Consider the following 13,012-nt stretch of genomic DNA (forward strand, 5'->3'; position numbering starts at 1 on the left):
CCAAACTACCCGGTACCTTCCCCGCGTGAGTCCCCCGCCAGAGGCTGCCCAGTTCGGTGGGCATCTCCCCAAGGACGGGAATGCTGGCATGTCAGAACAGCGGGGCCAAAGTGGCCCCTGGCCACCACAAGATCTCCTTCTCCATCCTAGACATCCTGGACCCGCAGAAATTCAACAGGAGAAAGGGCCCGGTGGCCAGGGGAGGCCTCTGCGCCTCCCGGGAGCAAGAGAAAAGTTTGGGGCAGGCGGAGTCTGCCGAGACAGAGCCCGGCGGACGGAGGGAGGCCGAGATCTCCGGTAAGGATGTCTTGCGCTCCGGTGGCCATAGGCCCACGGCTGCTCTTTCCTTTCCTACCTGCCTGTGCCCGGGAGCTAAGGGGTGGCTGAGGGTGGCTGGGGCTCCAAGTGGCTCCAACTTTTCACCTGCCACTTGGGTTGTCCCGGACAGGTGTCTCCCCCCTACCCAGAAACATCAGGACACAGAGGGAGGGACAGATTGCGTTTGGAGAAGAGGAGGGGGTGGATTGTCTACCTCTATGCAAGATCGAGTCAGGTCAGGAAAAAAGGAAGGGTGACCATATGCGGAGGGAAGGGACAAGCATTTGGCCCAAGGTATCCATTCCTCTCCATCCCACCAAAGCCGTCAGGTTGCCGGGCCCTGATCGTGCTGCCTGAGCCACATCTGGAGATGGGTACACTTGCCAGGCAAGCCAGTGATTCTCTGCCCAGCTCAGTTGTGCGAAGAGGGATGGAGATCGAGATAGAGTGAGTTCACTTCTGGTACTGTCTTGTATCAGAGTTTCTCGGCCAACTTCCTCGACCCAGATCGAGAACACAGAGCCATTCACTGCTTTGGGGGAATCCTTTCCTTTGGACCCCCTCCTTTTTCCTTTTCCCACCACAGATAGGGAGGAGGAAGGAATTTCCTGCTACCATCATTTTAGGAATAGATGAGTGGGTGCGGGTGAACAGACATCTTTCCCCCAGAAAGAGGTGGCCACTCAGAGAAGCCCAGGAGTGCAGGGGGGGAAGAGAGCCCAGTCTAGGAAAGGAAAGGGGAAAGGTGGGGTGGGCAGCTCAAGCCCCCAAGCTCCCCACCCACGAGACATGGGCAGACCCAAAGCTGAGCCATAATTGTCTGGGGCTCTGGGTGCTTTTGGCCAAGGGAGATTGGGCTTGGGACAGCCGGGCCGGGCCCAGTAATTGTTCAGGTCGCCCCTCAGAGGGGACCTGAGCGCCCTGCCCCCCATTGATCGATATTCTATTACTGCCTCCCGCATATCTCCTTCCCACAGCTTGCAGGTGCGCACTTCAAACCCCTTTCCTTGTCTGATCCTAATATTCCTCGATTAAAACTTACCTTTAATAGATGACATCTATCGATCTGGCCCCTCACAAATCTGAAACTCTATTAACACAGCAGGAGAGAGAAGATGGGAGAGGGGGAATTTCGCTTTTTAAAAGGAGGGGATCTTAATAACTTCTTTTTTTTTAATTGCTTCCAAATCTATACTGGTCACAGACCAAAATCGTCTCCTCGGGACTTGGGAGACATAACACTTGAGAGCATCTGACATCTCAATGTCTTTTTGTAATAAGATCTCCCCTTACCCTCGCCCCCAAATTGTCTCTCCCTAATAATTTTGCCCCCCAAATACCTTTACCCACAGGCTGAGTGGCCTTTATTGATGGGGTATAGTACTCTTTGGGAGGAAAGACTGGGGGATACTCCTACAATATGGCAAGGGATAAAGTTTAAGCTGTCCCAGATTCAACTTCACTAGAGGCAGCAAAATGTAAGTGTCGATTCTCTCTGGGCCTCAGTCTCGTCCCCTGTAAAAGGAGTGGGGTGGACAGCATGATCAGTAAGGTGTGTGTGGGGGGGGCTAACTGGATGACTTCGGGTGACACAGGATCATAACTCCCTAAGGAAGCTATCTAGTCTAACGCCTATCATTTTACAGATGAGGAAACTGAGGCTCAGGAGGGGTTAAGTGACTTGCCTAGCCATGAAGCCCGCTTCCAGTTCTGGATCCCGTGGACGGGTCTGGGGCCGGGTTTCCCCATCTGTAAAACGAGGAGTTTGGACTGGCTGCTGTCTAACCGTGTAGTCACCGCTCAACTGGAGGCTTGTCTGGGCTTCCGTGGCCACGGAGGGTGGCTTAGGGGGCAGGGGCGTTGGAGAGAGCAGGGACTCGGGACCGAGAGCGTTGGGCAGGACGTCCCTAGTAATGGGAGGCGGCGGAAGTAGGTCGGAGCCTGGCGCGGCTAGTGTGACGATGCGGGTCTATACCGCATGCGGCCCGCGTCCCCGCTAGCCAGGCTTGCTTCTCCCCCTTAGACAGCGCAGCAGCGTGCGTCCTGGACTGCTCAGTGGAGGAGGAAGAGGAGGAGGAAGACTACGAGGAGGAAGACGGGGTCGAGGAGGACGAGGAGGGTGAAGATGGAGAGAAGGCAGAGGCTGAGGAAGTGCCGGGGCTTCGAGGGCAGGGGCTCGGACGGCAGGGGCGGCGGCTGCGCCGAAGGCGTCGGGGTCCCTCTGGGCCGGAGACTCCAGAGGGCGGAGGGGGCTCGGACAGCAGCGGCGGAGGGGGCTCGGCCCCGGCCCCGGGCCCCGAGGGCTCCCAGTCACCGCGGCCCCTGAAGCGCCGGCGGCCGCCCGAGGGCAGCGGCTGCGCTAAGCCCCGCCGGGCACGCACCGCCTTCACCTACGAGCAGCTAGTGGCCCTGGAGAACAAGTTCAGGGCCACGCGCTACCTGTCCGTCTGCGAGCGACTCAACCTGGCGCTGGCGCTCAGCCTCACCGAGACGCAGGTGAAGATTTGGTTCCAGAACCGCCGCACCAAGTGGAAGAAACAGAACCCCGGCGCCGACGGGCCGGCCGCGCTGCCCGCCCCAGCGGGAGCCGCGGGAGCCCCGGGAGCCTCTGTCCAGGCGCCGGGCCGCAGCCCCAGCCCCCCGGGCCCCAGCGCCCTCCACTTCCAGACGTTCCCTCCCTATTCCTCGGCCAACGTCCTCTTCCCGGCGGCCGCATCCTTTCCCCTGACAGCGGCCGCGGCCGGGGGCCCCTTTGCCCCCTTCCTTGGCTCCACCTACATGAGCCCTTTCTATGCCCCACACCTCTAAGCGACCTCCTCCTCCAGACGGGCCTCGGGGGGCCTCCGCTTCACCAGCGCCTTCGGGTGCTCCTTTGTGGTGGTGATATTCCGACCGTCCACGAAGGGGCGTCGCGTCCCACGCGGGGCGGTCCCGCCTGTCCTAGACTCCTACAAAACTGCGGGAGCCTGGGGACCCGAACTTCTGGGTCCTTTCTGCCCTAAGGATTATTGGTCTTTAGAACGTTAAAGGGAGCCCCAGGGACCTTACAGTCCAGCCCTCTTGTTTTAGATGAAGACACTGAGGTCCAGGGAAAGATCTCGCAAGAGAAAGCGGGTTAAAGATGAACCAGGTCTGAGATCCTTCCACCTCTGCCCCGGGTACTCCATTCTTTCTCTGCAGATAGGGGCAACTGTTTCACAGAATCCTTGAGTTGGAAGCCACCCTCTGGGCGAGACAGCATTCAGACCAGCCTGGAGTGTCTCTCCTTACACACCAGAGTGTCTTCTTTACAACGCTAGGGAAGGAGATTGGCTCCTGGCACCAGAGACGGTTAGACCTGGAAAGCATGTGAGACGCCGTCTAGCTCAGAGGTTCTTGCCCTTTCAGGTGGGTCCTGGACCCTTGGCCAGGCAGTCTGGTGAAGCCTGTGGAGTCTTTTCAGAATCGTGCTTTTAAATGAATAAACTAAAATAGCTGGACTACAAAACAAACTGATTGTATTGAAATACAATTCCCCAAAGTCACGAGCTCCCGCATGGCAGATTGAGAAGCTCTAATCTAGTCTGATCTCTTTATTTAACAGAGAAGGGAAGGGACTTACCCAGGGTAGCTGGGCTGGAGTAGGAACCCAGACTCCTGCCTCCCAAGCTGGCATTTTTCCCTTAGTGCTCTGATGCCTCCTTCAAGCTCCCAGAGTTAGTTGTCTTCTGTCCGCTAAAATCCCAGACTTTTCCAGCTGGACTGATTGGTAGAGATGATCTAACTCCCCTTCCCCTTTCTTGGATTCTGGCCAAGGGAAGGGGTGCTATCTTACCCCTCTAGAATCAAGCTCTTTGGAGGAGAAGAGGCAGGAGCGAGTAGAGTAGGACCCTGGTTTGGGAGTCAGAAGACCTGGGTTTGAGACCCTGCTCTGTTCCTTCATCCCTGGTAGACCTTGGGTACCTTCCCTTTTCCTCTCGGGGCCTCAATTTTCTCATTTCTCAGAGAAGGAGAGGATTTCAGACATCCCTTCCAGCTCCAATTTGTGTGAACTAGAGGCCACCAAGCTCTCTTCCAGCTCCATAGCCTAGCACCCCAAGGACCCTTCTCTTAGTCCCAAAACTCTGTGGGAAGAAGGGCTCTTTGTGCTGCTTCATCGCATTAGGTTTCACACTTGCATCTGTATATTGGCCAACACATGCCAGGAAAGTCAAACACCCCGTGAAACTCTTGGAAAGCTCTTGCTGGCAGGGCAAAAAGAAGGGTATCTTAGTACAATATAGACCACATAACAATCAATTTATGAAAGGGAAATTTTGGTTATTCCTTGTGAAAGCATCCCCAACCCTCTGTGGGTTTTTTTTTTCTTCTAGCTCCACGTTTAGTCCCCAACTCCTTTGGAAAAACCAGGATCATCCCCTCCCAAATGTCTGTCCTAAACTCTGCCTGTAGACTGAATCTACATCAGTCATTTAGAGTAGCCATAGTTCTATTTAGGTCATATTATGCACCAGCTTCTGGGAGAAGCATTTAGGGCATGGTTCCAAATAGAAAGGAGTGCAGGGAAACTAACGAAGTATTTATGTGTCCTCAAGTGAAGTCCTTAGTGGACTGACTATCCATCCCTTTCAGGTCTAAAATATGAGACTCTCATTTGAGCTCCATAATGCCCTGTGAGTATTACTATTTTGATCAGCACGTCTAGAGGCAGCTGGAATCGGATTCAGGAAAGATCTTGGACATTTACTTAGCTTTCTGTCTTTGGGCCAATCACTTTGCCCCCATTAGCCTCAGTTTCATTGTCTGTCAAATGGGATTAACAATATCTGGAGACACACCTCACAGGATTGCTGTGAGGCCCAGATAAGATGATTGATTTAAAGGCTTTGCGAATTTTCAGGTGCTGCTATAAAAATGTCCATGGTGATTATTGGAGGGTTTTGACAGATGAGCGCTCCAGAAGTAATCATCATGGCCTCTAAGATCTTTTTCAGTTCTAGGTCTATGGTCCTATGACCTCATAACTAATAAATGCATCACATCCCTGATGGTGGCATAGTAAGGCAGTAAGTGGGCTTCAAAAAAAAAAAATTGCCCATCTGTTTAAAAAGCTATTTTTGAAGTTAAAAGCATGTTTGTATTTTGACATGAAATGTAACTTTTTTATTTATCTTTTTTCTTTTTTAACAAGTGCTGCTGTAAAGATCCCTTTCTAAATATCCCTTCTGAAGTTTCTTTCCACAAATGAGATTGTAAATTGCTGTAAATGAAAGTTTGGAAGGATAAACTTCACAGCCTCGGATTTCTTCCAGGGCTCCTTGACAGCTTGCATTTATATGGTGAGAGTACACTCTGTGCATTACTAGTACGGAGGCAAGAAGGTGCAGGGGGAAGAGGGCTAGGCGGGAGTCAGCAAACCTGGATTTTGAGCCCCTGTTGTGCCTCTTCCTACCTGGGAGCTCGCCACCAAGTCCCTTCCTCTCTCTAAGCCTCAGTTTCTTCTACTGTAAAATGAGGGGGTTGAACTAGATGACAGATACTGTTCATTCTGTCCAGTCCTACAGCCCTCTGATCTGCTTTCATTTGATCCTCGAACACCTGGTGGAGTAGCCAATGAATGTTGGTCAATAAGTATTAATTAAGTACCTACTGTGTGCCAGGCTCTGTGCTAAGCACTGGGGATACAAAGAAATGCAAGGACAGTTCCTGCTCTCAAGGAGTTTACAGTCTAATGAGGGAGACAACATCTAAGGAACTGTGGACAAACAAGATGTAGACAGGTTAAAGTGGAGATAATCAACAGGGTGTCCCAAAAGTTTAGTGCAATTTAAGCTTTTAATAAGTTTATCCCCACTTCAAAGGTAGGAAAGGTGAAGCTCAGATAGATGCCACTGGCAGTCAATAGTAGAGTTGGGACTCAGAATCCAGGTCTTCTCATTTCAAATTTAGGGTTCTTTTGATTAACCTACAAGCAGATTCCCCTGTAGGTAGGGTCACAATGGATAGGATGAGTGCTGGATCTGAGTTCAGATCCCACCTTTGGTCTTTGTTCTCTGTCTGACAAATCACATTGAGCCTCAAGCGACTCTCTCAGGCTAAGTTCTAGGTGGGTTTAAAGGGGGTTCCCATACTACCAAAAGTCCTGCTGTAATTTCACTTTATTTGATTGTCACCGTGTCTGGACCACTCCTTTAGTTTGTCTGGTGGCTCCCAATTTCCCCCTTGCTTCTATTTCACTGACCAATCCCACCAGTGATAAGCACATTGTTCCTAAGGAGAAGCTGCTGCACTGCTATCTTTAAGTATTTATTCTTTGACTACTAGAAAGCAGAGCAGTAGAATGAATGAATGAAGCCCTGTTGGAGTTTCATTCATTCATTTATTTATTATATTATTTTTGCCAAATGAGAGACTGTCCCTTCCCAGGACTACCTCTAAGAAAGACAATATTTGTATTTGCTGACATGCAGGTCACTGCCATTTAGATTCTGAACCTTCTGTTCTTAGGAATAGCAGAGAGCTTCCCTCTCCTAACAGCCAATTAAAATGCTCATATCACTATATCTGTGATGTCAAATGAGCTGTAGCAGAACATTTTAGTCATTGAAACATTCTTAAACCATTGTGGCCCCATATCCAGCCTATAGCAGATGAGGGAGGTGCCTAACAGGCTGGGGGGGAGGGAAGGGGATTTTCTGGCTCAGTTTCTTTGATATTCCAGGAGTCTTTGATCTCTTCTATGTGTATATTTGCCTCCAGTTCAGCCACTGTCCTCTCCTAAATTGTCAGCAGGGGGTGAGGGTCACTCAAGGCAAAATTCAGATAGGAAGGAAATACATAGTTTTAGGTGTGCAGAGAGCCCAGAATGAGGCTTAAACAGAAACTCAATTTTAAGTTTCTGCTTAAAGTTAGAAACAGAATAAGACTTTTCGGAAATATTTCATCCTAAATATTGCACATATCAAAATGAAAAGAGGTTTGACTGTGGTGGTGTTGGTGGTGGTGGTAGTAGGAGCTGAGAAAATGGGAAAGACTTAATTATCCCTGGACTCTGTGACCTGGGTTCATTCAGATCATTTGCCTCGTGTATGCCTTAGGTTTTTGCAGAGGTCTGTTCTGCTGTCTCTTTTGGTTTCATGATGTTTTGAAGTGTCTACTGACTTTCCACTCTCCCTAAAGAGCAATTTTCTTGGTGTGTTTATCTAAATAAATTGGATTTTATAATTATTTTTTGTTTAATTGTGGTTCACTGTTATCAAGGCTTTAAAAAAATCAATTTTTATATTGACAAGAGGACCCAAATATGTTTTCTCCTACTCACTGCCCTGACCTGGGACAGCTAGGTGGAGAAGTGGATAGAGCTGCTGGGCCTGGAGCCAGGAAAACTCATCATGAGTTCAACTCTGGCCTCAGATGCTTACTAGCTGTGTGATGCTAAGCAAGTCACTTAACCCTGTTTGCCTAAGTTCCTTATTTGTAAAATGAAGGGGAGAATGAAATAGCAAACCCCTCCAGTGTCTTTGCCAAGAAAACCCCACCTGGGGTCACAAAGAGTTGGACATGACTGAAAAACAACTCACTGTACTCTACAGAGTAGAAAAGGAAATAATCCTTGCCCTCAAAGAGTTTACATTCTACCAGGAGGATACAATGAGTACACAGATAAATACAAAACTTACCCAAAACAGTTTCAAAGGTGGGGCATGAATACCTGGGAGGGCTCCAGAAGGTCTCTAGGTGGAACTTGGCAGAGCCTTCAAGAACCCAGGGTCCCGCTGAATCACTGGAGTAGGACCATGGGCCAAGCCCACTGCAGTGCCTTTGGGTAAATCATTTAAGACCATCCTTGATTTATAGAGAATGACATCAAATCCCAGGGCGAGGAAGCGTCTCTCTCAGGGTCACACAAGGAGATGGCCAAGTCTAAATTCGAGGCAAAACATCTGACTCCAAGTCTAAGCCTCATTCTGTGAACTCACAGAGCTTGCCTTTATAGGGGGCTCACAGCTTTTCGGGTAACTCATTTGCCATCCGCAGCTGTGCTTGGCTCGACTCCACAGAACACCATGCCCCCCAAGGCTGCGAGCCCCCTTACAGCCTCCCTCACCTTTGGGCTTCACCCATTAGATTGCAAGCTCCTTGAGGACAGGGACTGTCTCTTTTTCTTATTTGTATCCCCAGCACTTAGCACTGTGCCTGGTATATAGTAGGTGCTTAATAAATGTTTACTGAATTGAATCATTGGCCTTGTTTCTCTCAAGGATGGAGGAGACCCTTGGTTATCTAAGGTTCTGTCAACTGAAAGCTTCTGATATATCCCGTTGGAAAGGCTCAGCAATGGAACATATGTCGTTCAATTCAATGCAACAAGCATTTATTAAGTGCCAGGCACCAAGGCTGGTGTTGAGGAAGCCAAGATAAAAATGCAAAAAAGCCCCTTTTCTCAAGGAGCTCCCATTCTCCTGGGGGAATGCATCATGCACACACATAATTATGTATTATTGTAATTGGGACCTTGGGATCTGAATGCTTGTCCCTTGGAATTACAAGCCCAAGAATACCAACCAGCTGTCAACCCCCATTCTGTCAATATAAAGTAATTTGAGGGTGGAGGAGGGGGAGAGCATTAATAGCTGGGGCACCATTCTTAACCTGGGATCCATAAACTTAGACTTGAAATATTTTGATAACTATATTTCAGTGCAATTTCCTTTGTAATCTTATATATTTATATTATGAACTTAAAAACAAGATTCTGCAAAGGGATTCATAGGCTTCACCAGAGAGCCTGAGGGGTCCACAGCACAAAAGCAGGGTAAGAACTCTTGTCTAGACTCCCGGACTGGCTTCCTATAGAAAGTGGAACCTAGCTGAGCCGTGAAAGAAGGGGCAAAGGTGCAGAGGTAAGGTGGAAATGTCTTCCAGGCATGGGTGGTGACCCCCTGTGGTTTTGGGTCCAGAAAAATGACCAGGCATTTATAAGCATAGATAGTGAATTTGCAAACAGATTCACTCAAAAACATTCACTTTGTTAAACAAAACAGGCCATTGAATGACAGGCTTGCAGAACAGCAAGTAAATGGGTTTGGCTTGAAGACAGAATGCACGAAGAGGAGGGATGTACAGACGATGATTAAATGCCAAGCTGAAGAGTTGGCGCTTTATCGAAGTGACCACAGGCAATCATCAAAGCTTCTTTAACAGGAAAGCGACCTGTCTGACCTGGGCTTTAGGAAGCTCAGGTTGGCACCTACATGGGGGTGAGATAGGAGGGGGCGAGATGGGAGATCAGTCAGGAGCCCATTAAAATAGCCTGGCTCAGGGGTGAAGAGATACTGAACTGGTCTCCCCCAGTAGACCCTATGCTCTTTGAAGGCAGGAGCTGGTTTTATTTTTGTTTTTTTTTTTTTAACCTCAAGTAAATCCAACATTTATTAAGTACTTACTATGTACCAGGCAGAGTCTTTCATCTCTCTCTCTCTCTCCTCTCTTTCCCTCTCCTTTCTTCCTTCCTCTCCACTTTTTCCTTCCTTCTTTCCTTTGTGATTTCATCAGTGCAGGGAATTTCTAACGGGAAAATGTCCTCCTCTAATAAAGATTTGGACACTGAAAAGCTAAATGACTTGCTGAGAATCATATGAAAAATTTGATTCCGAGTCTGGCTCTCTTTCCACTGAACCACTCAGCCTCTTGCCTTGCCCATAGTGGTGATTTCGTAAATGTTTTCTGGGTTGGATTGAATTGGATTAGATTGACAGAGTGGTGGTTGTGTGAATGAGGAGAAGGGGATGGAAGAAAGAGATGTTGTGTCCAAAGAAATGATCCGATCTGAAAATTGAATGGCTATGTGTGGGGAGGAAGAGGATGAGCCTAAGGCTGTGCAGCTGGGTGGCTGGAAGGATGGTGGAGTCCCTACCAGAGAGAATGAGCTTTAGAGAAGCAGTGGGTTTATAATCATCTGAGGACCACCCAAGGTATGTTGGGAGATGTTCTTCATCAGAAGACTGACTAACTGGTTACGATTTTTGTCCATGACAGAAGTTCACAAAAAACTGCTAAGATTGTGACAAAGGGAACACCCCCAGAGATGGAATCTCAGCTCCCTAGAGTGTTGGAGGTTACATTGGCGTCTCCACAAGGGATTTCAGGAGACAAACTGTCGCATCAGGAATCCAGACCCAACATTATTTTCCAAAAGTTGAGCTCTGATTTCGGCACTCTGCTCCTCAATAAACTTCAGTGGCTCCTTATTCTTACCTCTGGGGTCGAATATAAGCTTCTATATTTGAATTTTAAAGCTTCTCACAACCTGACAAGATTTTCACCCACAAACTCTGCAGTTCAGTCACAATGTCCTTCCAGCTGTCCTCACACAGTGCCCCATCTCTCTTCTCTCTGTCTTTGCATGAAGGCTGTCCTTCATGCCCAGAATGCACTCTTCCCCATCACAATTGGGCTTAGGTGTGATGTTCTACAGGTGGCATTTCTTGGTCCTGTCCTCTCCCCTCCCCACTGCTCTTTCCCCTGCCAACTCCCAAGATGACCTTGTATCCACTTTATATGGCCAATGAGGGCCCAGTCCTTTGAGCTATCCTCTGCTGGCCAAGTTATACAGAGTTTTAGTGAACTCCTTTACCTCTATGTAATCAAATCACTCTCTACTTCAGAGAATGTGCAGGAATTTTCTGATTATTTCTTGTTAAGACCTTTAATTGGCTGTTGAACTGAAGCTGTCTGACTGTGCATAGAAAAGATTGAAAAATAAACACGAGCTCAGATCTGGTCTTAGACATTTACTGGTTTCATTACTCTGGGAAAGTCACTTAACCTCTATCTGACTCAATTTCTTCAAATGTAAAATGGGGATAAGAATAGCACCTATCTCCCAGGATTGTTGTGAGGTCAAAAGAGATAACATTTGTTGTTTTTTTGTTTGTTTGTTTTTTATTTTTAATTAATTTATTTTGATTTATCAACAATTACTTCCATAAGCTTTTGAGTTTTAAATTTTTCCCCCTCCCCAAGACAGCATGCAATCTGATATAGGCTCTACATATACATTCCTATTAAACATATTTTCATATTAGTGATGTTGTAACTAAGAATTAGAACCAATGGGAGGAACCACCAGAAAGAGGAAAGAAAACACAACAGAAGAAAAAAAATAGCAAATAGTATGCTTCGATCTGCATTGAAACTCCATAGTTCTTTCTTTGGATGTGGATAGCATTTTCCATCATGAGGCCTTTGGAGATGTCTTAGATCCTTATAATGCTAAGAAGGATTAAGTCTAAAGAGATAATATTTGTAAAGCAATTAGCACTGTGCCTAGCACATTTTGTGCTATATAAATGCTATTAGGATTATTATTAACATTTCTCTCCCTCTTTCTAGGTGGTTTTAAGTGAGGAGGAAGAAATGCCCTCTGGGTCAAGATTATTGGTCTTAACAGTCTTCTACTGGCTGCCTTATTCTCCCCACCCAGCTGCCTTGTGGCTGTGAATGCATGGCACCTGTTTCTTGGTCTCTTGTGTTTCTTCTTTCCTGATCTTAGGTGAATGAGTATTTGAGATTGAGTAAACCAGATTATGACCTTGTGAGCTTTAAGAAGAGCAGTCAGAGTTCCAACAAGTAGAGACAGTAATAGAGTTTGCCAATATTGCAGCATCTGAGTCTCTGAGCAATGTCCTGCTTGACTAGCCCAACATTCAATCAACATGGCAGCTGAGACACTGGGTCCTGCAAGTAACGAAGTGACTCCATCCCACAGGTGAATTGGGTGGGAGATGTTTTGGAGTGGCCATTTTAAGTTTGAGTCCACTCTCTGTAAGGGTCAGTTGATGTGGACAGGGGAGAGAGAGAGAGGGCTCAGATGTTGTTGTCCTTTCATCCTTATTATACATACCCTCTCAGCAAATAGACCTTTGTAAAAATGGGTTGACATGAATTAGTTAATCTGTGGGAGCTATCCTTAGGAAAATGACATTAAGGAGGACACATTGGATGGGGGCTTGTGAATGGTATCAGAAAGACACTCTCTTTCTGGAGGAGTAGTAATTGTGCCCTATGGACCTGACCTGTGAGTGTATCTTGTGAGAGAGCCTTCCTGGGTTCCTCTGTTACATAGATATGTTGCTTCTCCCACTGGAATCTAAGCTCCTTGAGTTGAGGAATTTTTTTGCTCTTAACTTTTTATTCTTAGTATCTACCAGAGATACTTAGTATCTACCTGGCACATAGTTATGACTTACTAAGTGCTCTTTGACTGATGGGTTTCCAGTTCCTTCCAAATCAATCATCCAGCTCAAAATCACAGAATTGCAAGGTCTCCTGGCTGGAACCTCAGCTAATCCAAGCTGTGCCAGGAAGGAGCCCCCCAAAATGCACCCACCAAGGGATTATGCACCTTTGGCTGCAGATATCCCCTGAGAGGGCCCTTGCCCAGGCAGTCCAGCGCACTTCGGGACGTCTCTCATTGGCAGCAAGATTTTCTTCATATTAAGCCAGAATTTGCCTCCTTTGCAGAAATCATTCATTGTTGCTCTCCTTTCGGAGTGGCCAAAGAGATCCAGACTGATTCCTCTTCCCGCTGGCAGCTCTCCTCAGTCTGCTTGGCAGTAGTGCCCTCTGCAGGAAGCTGGGGAAGGTTTGTTGGGGGACTGGAAAGATTCTTCTGCACTGCACAGGAAAGATGGGCACCATGCCCAGTCTGGGG

The 13,012-nt window shown here is 47.7% G+C and overlaps 1 protein-coding gene across 1 annotated transcript; it reads left to right on the forward strand.

Moving 5' to 3' along the window:
- The first annotated feature begins 2,296 nt into the window (after positions 1-2,296).
- On the forward strand, positions 2,297-3,126 carry NKX1-2 (NK1 homeobox 2). Its single transcript, XM_027855942.1, has 2 exons — positions 2,297-2,301; positions 2,346-3,126. Exons 1-2 carry the CDS (start codon positions 2,297-2,299, stop codon positions 3,124-3,126), a joined length of 786 nt encoding a protein of 261 aa, XP_027711743.1.
- The last annotated feature ends 9,886 nt before the right edge of the window (positions 3,127-13,012 follow it).

This window comes from Vombatus ursinus, unplaced genomic scaffold (genome assembly GCF_900497805.2).
Source record: "Vombatus ursinus unplaced genomic scaffold, bare-nosed wombat genome assembly UNPS02011353.1, whole genome shotgun sequence".
Classification (NCBI taxonomy): domain Eukaryota; kingdom Metazoa; phylum Chordata; class Mammalia; order Diprotodontia; family Vombatidae; genus Vombatus; species Vombatus ursinus.